Source organism: Pongo abelii, chromosome 5 (genome assembly GCF_028885655.2).
Source record: "Pongo abelii isolate AG06213 chromosome 5, NHGRI_mPonAbe1-v2.0_pri, whole genome shotgun sequence".
NCBI lineage: Eukaryota > Metazoa > Chordata > Mammalia > Primates > Hominidae > Pongo > Pongo abelii.
Genome location: NC_071990.2, coordinates 117,895,361 through 117,904,295, shown reverse-complemented (window position 1 = coordinate 117,904,295; position 8,935 = coordinate 117,895,361). Strand labels below are relative to the sequence as shown.

At 40.8% G+C, this 8,935-nt stretch overlaps 1 protein-coding gene and 1 long non-coding RNA gene across 9 annotated transcripts in view; one reads left to right on the top strand and one right to left on the bottom strand.

Annotated features, from left to right (window-relative positions):
* Nucleotides 1-544: 544 nt before the first annotated feature.
* On the bottom strand, nucleotides 545-5,003 carry LOC129060053 (uncharacterized). Its single transcript, XR_008526397.1, has 2 exons — nucleotides 4,620-5,003; nucleotides 545-1,196 (listed from the first exon to the last, which is right to left on the bottom strand). It is a non-coding gene; the product is annotated as an uncharacterized LOC129060053 (long non-coding RNA).
* The window catches only part of ZUP1 (zinc finger containing ubiquitin peptidase 1), a 26,575-nt gene continuing 22,275 nt past the window's right edge, over nucleotides 4,636-8,935 (top strand). Inside the window, exons 1-2 of one of the 8 annotated variants that reach the window (XM_063724961.1) lie at nucleotides 4,636-4,686; nucleotides 6,526-6,804. In XM_063724961.1, the coding sequence (XP_063581031.1) occupies nucleotides 6,750-6,804 (55 nt within the window). In that variant the 5' untranslated portion in view covers nucleotides 4,636-4,686; nucleotides 6,526-6,749. Of the gene's footprint in view, nucleotides 5,300-6,231; nucleotides 6,805-8,935 lie in introns of all 8 variants that reach the window. The other 7 variants (XM_054558074.2, XM_054558075.2, XM_054558078.2 and 4 more) reach the window with 7 other exon arrangements.

The following is an 8,935-nucleotide window of genomic DNA, read 5'->3' as shown; positions in this document are numbered from 1 at the left end:
TTCCATCTTACTTGCCATAGGCTGTACTCAAATGCCTGGAACTCTTGAGTATCTATTCATATTTAAGAATAAGACATTAAAGAAACCTTCTATACACTGTGCGTCAGTGGGGCTTGTTTATTCACCAATTGGCAGCCTTCCCACCGAGTGGTAAAATAGGGACCTGGCTGTATCATTGGATAACTTCCTAAAAGCTGACATCTGTTAGGTCTTTCTCTTGGGACAATTGATTTCTCTGGGGAGGAATTTTCCAACCTCCTGCCTTGGAGGCAGAAATCACATATCAAGATGTGATGGCGGAAAAGGAGCAAGACGTTCATAATTTAGTATTTAGCCTTCCCTATTTCCCATTTTCAGTCCAGTGCCTTTACCCTAAGGATAGGGTCAAGCCTTTGAACCCCCTAGGATAGGGTTCATAGCTGTTTTTTTTTGGTTCGTTTTCTTCATGAACTAAATCTGTAGTCTTCTGTCTGGAAGGGAAAGAGGAGTCTCATGGCAACCTAGCTGTATCAGAGTTCTTCAGAGAGACATAACCAATACTATATATGAGAGGCAATTTATTAGGGAATTGACACATGATCACAGAGGTGGAAGTCCCACAACAGGCCACCTTGCAAGCTAGAGCACCAGAGAGACTGGTAATGTGGCTCAGTCCCAGTAGCCTCAGAACCAGGGAAGCAGAGAGTTTGGCCCCCACTCTGAGGCTAAAAGCCCAAGAGTTCCTGGGAAGCCACTCGTGCAAATCCCAGTGTCTAAAAGCTGAATATGGTGCAATCTGATGTCCAAAAGCAGGAAGGAAAAAGGTGTCTTGTTCCATAAGGGAGAGAGCAAAGAGAGAGAATTCCCTTTCTTTCCTGTTTGCCCCAGCCTAGCCCTCAGCTGACTGTATGGTGCTTGCCACACTGAGGGTAGGTCTTCCTCTCTCAGTCCACTGACTCACAGGTCAATCTCCTCTGGAAACACCCTCACAGATACAGCTAGAAACAATGCTTCACCAGCCATCTAGGCATCCCTCAATTCAGTCAAGTTGGTAGTGACGGGGTTTCACCATATTGCCCAGGCTGGTCTCAAACTCTTGAGCTCAAGCAATCCGCCTGCCTCGGCCTCCCAATGTGTAGGATTACAGGTGTGAGCCACCATGCCCGGCCCCATACCTTCCACTTTCTTTGCTTCTTCCCTCATTTGGCGGGAGCTTCCTGGGAAACAATAAGAAATAATGTTTCAGGAGAAATTAACCATCACACTGGTGATGGAGAAAATCTAGAGTTGGAGTTCTAACTCTTCCTTATTCAGACTTTCGGTAAAACGATCCTTTATTTAGTTCCAAATGTCACCATCATTTTTAGAAGTATCTTATGTTTAATTTCTGGAATTTTCAGATTTCTGGGAAGGAGGAGTGTATTAAGATGGAGTAGGGACCCTACTTAGGGGCCTGTGGGCAACCCCCAAGCATGGAAATAAAGGAAAATATTGAGTTTCTTTAAGGAAAATTCCAGGAACCTAGCTAGCGCTGAGAAATAAATGAGCAATTTGATAAACAAAAAGGTAATAGTAGCTTAAAACAGTAGCCCAAAAAAGAGTCAGGAGATGTTTTATTCCCTATAGAAACTTAAGATAACATTTTAACATATGTCCCTGGGTTGTTTTCCAGAAACCCAGATCCCCCACCAAACAGATCTACTGTCTAACATGATTTGGCCCCTGATAAGGGGAAACTGAAGACTAAATCCTGATCCCTGTTCTTTGTTCTAAATTTCTTCCCGAGGGGCCTGGAGATCACACCCCTGAGCCAGGGCTAATATTCTTTTCTGCGGATCCCAAATTTTTAGACAAAGCTTTGCCTCCTTAGCAAATCAAACATCAGAAAATCTTTGAATCCACCTGTAACCTGTGCCCCCCACCACTTCAAGACGTCCAGCCTTTTAAAATCAAACCAACGTATAGCTTCCATGTATTGATTTATGACGTCGCCTGTAACCTCTGCCTCCTCACCTTTAAAAACTCTTACCTGTAAGCAATGTGGGAGTTCAGGTCTTAAGCATGAGCTACTCAATTCTCCTTGCTTGGTGCCCTACAATAAATGCCTCAACTCTCTCTTGCTGCTATCCCAGTGTCAGTGTTTGGCTGTGCTGTGCTGGGCAAGCAGACTCCAGCTGCTGTGCTGGGCAAGCAGAAACCCATACATGTCAAGACAGTATGACTTGACTTGTTTTGGGTTGACATCTGTTCTGAGTTAAGTTCGTTATTAATCATTCATCTTTTTTTAGCTTTCAAAGTTTTGTAAAATCTCATTAGCTGTTAGTAGTAGTATTTTTATTTTCCTCCTATCATTTTAATAGATTTTGAGAGGCAGAGAAATATAAATTTACATGTTTAATCTTCCATGTTTGTCCACAAATTTCCAGAACGATTTTTTTTTTTTTTTTGAGACAGGTGCTCATTCTGTCACCCAGATTGGAGTGCGATGGTGCCATTATGGCTCACTGCAGCCTCAACCTCCTGGGGCTCAGGTGATCCTCCCAACTCTGCCTCCTGAGTAGCTAGAATTACAGGCCACATCACCACACCCAGCTAATTTTTGTATTTTTTTTGGTCTAGACAGGTTTCTCCATGTTGCCCAGGCTGGTCTGGAATTCCTGGGCTCATGCGATCTGCCCGCCTCTGCCTCCCAAAGTGTTGGGATTACAGGCGTGAGCTACCGCGCCCAGCCAATTTTTAAAAATATACTGTTTATCATCAGGTAACATCACCCTCCTATTTAAATACCTCACTAGCTTTCTACCAGGTCCTACATGATTTGGCCCCTGTCTACAACCCTAACCTCATCTTGTAATCATTTTTCCCCTTACCACATTATGCTCTGGTCAAAAAGTGTTCTTTTTGCTCCAGCCTTAGGCCTTCATTCTTGTTATTTTATCTGTCTGAAATGCTGTTTCCCCTGTTGGTGTAAGGTTTGTTCATCAGCACACTTAGCCCTTCATCGAGACCTTTTCTAAACATTAGTATCTCTATAATCCAGTTTTATTTTCGTTTTTTAATTTTTTTTGAGACTCAGTCTCAAAAATCTATTGCTCTATCACTCAGGCTGGAGTGCAGTGGCACAATCTCAGCTCGCTGCAACCTACGCCTCCCGGGTTCAAGCAATTCTCCTGCCTCAGCCTCCCAAGTAGCTGGGATTACAGGCACCTGCCACCACGCCCGGCTAATTTTTGTATTTCTAGTAGAGACGGGCTTTCACCATGTTGGCCAGGCTGGTCTTGAACTCCTGACCTCAAATGATCTGCCCGCCTCGGCCTCCCAAAGTGCTGGGATTACAGGCATGAGCCACTGCGCCTGGCCAATCCAGTTTTTCTTCATAGCACTTATCATGATCAGTTAATTAACTTTTTATTTCCTCTACCTCACCAGCATGTAAGCCTCAAAAGTCCTGAATTTTGTGTATTTTGATTACTGCTGCAGCTCCTGTTCCAAGCAAAATGCCTTTCTAATAGACACTCTTTAAATATTTGCTGAATGAAATAAAGGCTGAATGACAAGATATTTGTGATTTTGGGCTAACATGGTGGCTCACACTTTGGGAGGCCGAGATGGGAGGATCATTTGAGGCCAGGAGTTCGAGGGTGCGGTGAGCTATTATAGCCACTTTGCTCTGGCCTGGGTGACAGAAAGAGTCCTCCTCTCTAAACATATATACATACGGCCGGGCATGGTGGCTCACGCTTGTAATCCCAGCACTTTGGGAGGCCAAGGAGGGCGGATCACGAGGTCAGGAGATCGAGACCATCCAGGATAACACGGTGAAACCCCGTCTCTACTAAAAATACAAAAAATTAGCTGGGCGTGGTGGCGGGCGCCTGTAGTCCCAGCTGCTCGGGAGGCTGAGGCAGGAGAATGGCTTGAACCCGGGAGGCGGAGCTTGCAGTGAGCAGAGATGGCACCACTGCACTGCAGCCTGGGCGACAGAGCAAGACTCCGTCTCAAAAAAAAAAAAAAAAAACATACATACATACAAACCAAGATATTTGTTATCTTGTAACCTTGAGGAAAGAACCTGGTATCCTCTACCTTCAGTGCATAGCTGGGAGCTTGATACCTAGCAGCATTATAAACCCTTTATTGATACTAAAATAGAGTGCTACTCAGCAGGCCCTACAGGGAGTTTGTAGACTACTATTTGCCCCAGGACCTGCCCTGTGAACTCATTCAGATTAAGTCTGAATGACCTCCGAGCCCGGTTTTCTCTCCTAGCAAATCAGGAGCAGGAAACTCGATGGGAGAAGGAAAAACTCGGAAATGGGAGGAATGCAAAAATGACTACATCTCTCAGGAGATCGAGACCATCCTGGCTAACACGGTGAAACTCCGTCTCTACTAAAAATACAAAAAATTAGCCAGGTATGGTGGCGGGCGCCTATAGTCCCAGCTACTCGGGAGGCTGAGGCAGGAGAATGGCGTGAACCCGGGAGGCGGAGCTTGCAGTGAGCCGAGATCGCGCACTGCCTTCCAGCCTGGGCAGCAGAGCGAGACTCCGTCTCAAAAAAAAAAACAAAAACAAAAACAAACAAAAAAAAAACCCCCAAAAAACCGACTACATCTCCCAGAATGCACTGCATACAGACCGGCGTGGAGCGGCGCATTCTGGGATTCCTTCTTTTCCGTGGGAGTAAGGAAGTGCTTTTGAATGAGGTACTGAGGGCCAAGGTTGGAAGTTCTTAATTCTTTCCTCGGTTAACTGTGAAACTCTGCGTATTGGGAAGGCCTGGCCTCAGTCATCAGGCCAGGAGAGGTATTGGACGCCGCGCACGCACTCCTCTGCCAGCGAGGCCCAAAGGGGAAGCCTAGCGGAGCTCAGTGTGGCAGCTGCTGGCCTCTGGGCCGGTAAGAATTGATTGTCCCCTCCCTCATTCCCCAGGCCCAAGGCTTTGACCCAGTTAGTGCCTGCTAGTTTCGTGTGCCTGGCTTGTGCCTTTGGCGCGGAACGTTTGGGAGACTCGGCCTTGCGGCATTCTGACCTCACCCACCACGTGCCTCGCTTGGCACTGGGTCCTTCTTGCCTCTCACTCGCTTTCTCTGAGGCACTTGGGTACCCTCTTGTCGCTTACCCGCTTAATCTGAGTCCATGTCCAAGTTCATCATTATGTGTCTGACCGTGTCCCAGCCACCAGAAGAGAAGAAACTCCGGGTGTGACATTAATCCCATTGGGGGCTCGGGAGAACAGCCTTCTAAAATCAGAGACTGTATCCATTTGTCTGGAGAGAAATGAAAAAAATAAGGACAATGTAGGGAGGTATTTTAAAGGTAAATTTATTTAAATGAAGTGATAGTGTCATTACTTTTCTTTTCCTGTTTGATTTTAAATAGTCTTTAGCTGAACGTTGACCTGTAGTAGGAAGGTGGTGGCGAAGTGATTGCTTTTTTTAAAATTATTTTTTTAACACTTTTATGTCAGTAGTCAGTACTTTATTTGTCCATAAAATCCAAAAATAACTACCTTTGGATTTTACAGTAGTCTTTGACTGAACCTCAGAGCGGTGAGATACCTTACCCAAAATGATGAATCTGAAATTATTACCTAGTTCTCTTGACTCTGGAATAAGTGCTTTTTTGTACTATACCACTTCTGCTTTTATTCTTGGGGCTGAGAGTACAGGTTGTGGAGCATGACGGGGTTGGCATTTTGGCTTCCACCTTTTTCTGCTTGTGGTGACCTGTCTGAGCCAGAATTTCTTTATGTGTAGAGCGATAATAATAGTACTTAAATTATAATAATAGCACTTGATACATGTAAGACTCTAAGTTTACAGTGTTAAACTCTACTTTTAAGATGTGTTTATTTACCTCCTCAATATAATCAGCTTCAGTATTCAGTATTTAGATATATCATTTGATAAATAGGTTTCTTCTCTTCATTTTTTTCTTACCTGATTTATCTTACCTGGACAATTTTTTAAACGTTATTTTTTCTCCACCTTGGGCCAGAGACATTTTTTGAAATATTTTATTTTTAAAATTACTTGTTTTCATTATTATTGCCTTTTTTAAAAAAAAATAAACTTGAAATTTTGGTTGATATTTATAAATAAGTTTTTGTATTTGAGGAACAGTAAGTACATTGAAAACTTCTTCATGAAAATAATCCAGCGTTAAAGACCAAGTAATTGTCTCAAATCATTTTATGAAACACATTTTTTCTTCAAATCTTTGAAACCTAATGTTATGTTCTTTTCTAGCTACTTGTCATACCATGCTTTCCTGTGATATTTGTGGTGAAACAGTAACCTCAGAACCAGACATGAAAGCTCACCTAATTGTTCACATGGAAAGTGAAATTATATGTCCATTTTGCAAGTTGTCAGGTGTGAATTATGATGAAATGTGTTTTCATATCGAAACAGCTCATTTTGAGCAGAATACACTTGAAAGAAACTTTGAGAGGATAAATACAGTACAATATGGCACTTCAGATAACAAGAAAGACAACACCCTACAGTGTGGAATGGAAGTTAATTCAAGTATTCTTTCAGGTTGTGCATCTAATCATCCAAAAAATTCAGCTCAAAACCTGACTAAAGATAGTACTTTAAAACATGAAGGCTTCTATTCAGAGAACTTAAGTGAATCTAGAAAATTCCTGAAAAGTAGGGAAAAACAGTCCGGCCTGACCGAAATAAAAGGATCTATTTATGAAACAACATACAGTCCTCCCGAATGTCCCTTCTGTGGAAAAATAGAGGAGCACAGTGAAGATATGGAAACTCATGTGAAAACAAAGCATGCCAATCTTTTAGACATTCCATTGGAAGGTAAAGTTTTCATTTCATTATAAATTATTACGAGTTTACAGCCTCAATTTAATATGTGGTGTTCTAAAAGTTGGTTTGTAAGTCAGCTTACTACAGATGTGTTTTGAAATCCATTTTATGTCTATAACATTTTTCATTTGCTATTATTGAAATATAAAAGTACATTATGGAAAAGAATTTTGATGCAGATATAAAATGTTTCAGCTACATTGAGAGTAGTTTTGGAACTTTCTGTCTAGTTTCCAGAGGGTATTCTTTTTATTGTCACTAACCCAATAGCATCTGGACTGTCCTGTACTCTCTGACTTTGCATTGAGTTCCATTTTGACTCCATTATTCTGTTATGATTAGAGGACAAACTCTCTGTGATATCAGTTCTTTTAAATTTGTTGAGGCCTGTTTTGTGGCTCAAGACACAATCTATCTTGGTCATGTTCTGTGGATACTTGGGAAAAAAAAGTGTATTCTGCTTTGTTGGGTGGAACGTTATATGTATGTCACTAGATCCTGTTGTTTGTGTTCAGATTATTTATATCCTTGCTTGTTTTCTATAGTAATACTGTCAAGTTGTTCTATCAATTTTTGAGAAGGGGTTGTTGAAATCCCTGATTATAATTGTAAATTTATCTATTTTTCCTTTCAGCTCTGTCAGGTTTTGTTTCATGTATTTTGAGACTCTTGTTGGTGTGTACACATTTAGGATCTTTTATGTCTTTTTCTTATTGTTGAACTTTAAGAATTTGTAGAGCCAAGTGTCGTGGCTCATGCCTGTAATCCCAGCAAGTTGGGAGGCCGAGGTGGGCAGATCCCTTGAGCCTAGGAGTTCGAGACCATCCTGGGCAATGTGGCAAAAGCTCGTCTCTTCAAAAAAAAAAAAACTAGCCAGGCCTAGTGGCTTGCGTCTGTAGCCCCAGCTATTTGGGAGGCTGAAATAGGAGGATCACCTGAGCCTGGGAAGTGGAGGCTGCAGTGAGCCGTGATCACACTACTGCACTCCACTCTGGGTGACTGAGTAAGACCCTGTCTCCAAAAAAAAAAAAAATTGTTCTGTATTTTGGATACAAGTTCTTTTTTGGATGTGTATTTTGCAAATATTTTCTCTTAGTCTGTGGCTTGTCTTTTCATTCTTTTAACAGTGTCTTTCATGAAGTAGAAGTTTTTAATTTTAACGAAGTGCAAGTTGACAATTTCTTCTTTCATGGATCATGCTTTGGTGTTGTGTCTAAAAACTCTTTGCCAACTTCTAGAAGTTTGATAGTTTTGCATTTTACATTTAGATCTATGATCCATTTGAATTAATTTTTGTAAAAGGTATGAAGTCAGTGTCTACATTCTTTTTTAATGCATTTCTCTGATTATGAAATCAATATCTTTTTTGTATAGTTATTTTAATTTACTCTATTATGAACTGCATATTACATTTTTTGTACACTTGAGTTACATGGATTTTTCAACTGTATATTGTCAAATTTTTTTTGAGTTTGTTTCAGTTGCTTTTAAAATATATTTTCAATACTAATCCTTCAGCTGTATTCCATAAGATGTTGCTTATCCTTGAATTTTGTGCAGTATTTGAATTTTATTTTTGTTTTCTATGTATTGTCTAAAAAAGTATTCTTTACTCTGAATTCAAAAAGGTATTCTCGTATATTCTAAAAATTTTAATGTTTTATATTTTCACTTTTTAAAATTTTTTCTGGATTGTGTGTGTGTGTGTGTCTGTACGTGTGTACATGTGTGTGTTTTGTGAACTTGAGATCTAATTTTTAGTTTTTCCCTGTACAGAAACCAGATATATCTCTGATTCATAGTATGGTTTCTGTCTTTCATATCTGTGTGGGCCAGTTTCTGGTCTCTTACTTCTGCTGTATTTATCTATGTGGCTTTTGTTCCCTTATTACACCACCACTTTAGTAGCTATTTTGTAAAATGTCATCAACATCAGATAGGACAGTTTTTCCCTCGTTCTTCATTTTCATCACCTTAGACCTTCTCATTCTTTCTTTTGAGTTTTAAAGCCATATTATCAAGTTTCATAAAAACTCTGTTGTCATTTTGTTTTAAATTAGATCAAAGTACATCTCCCCATTAATTCAGGTCATCTTTTGTATCCTTTAATACAATTTTGTGG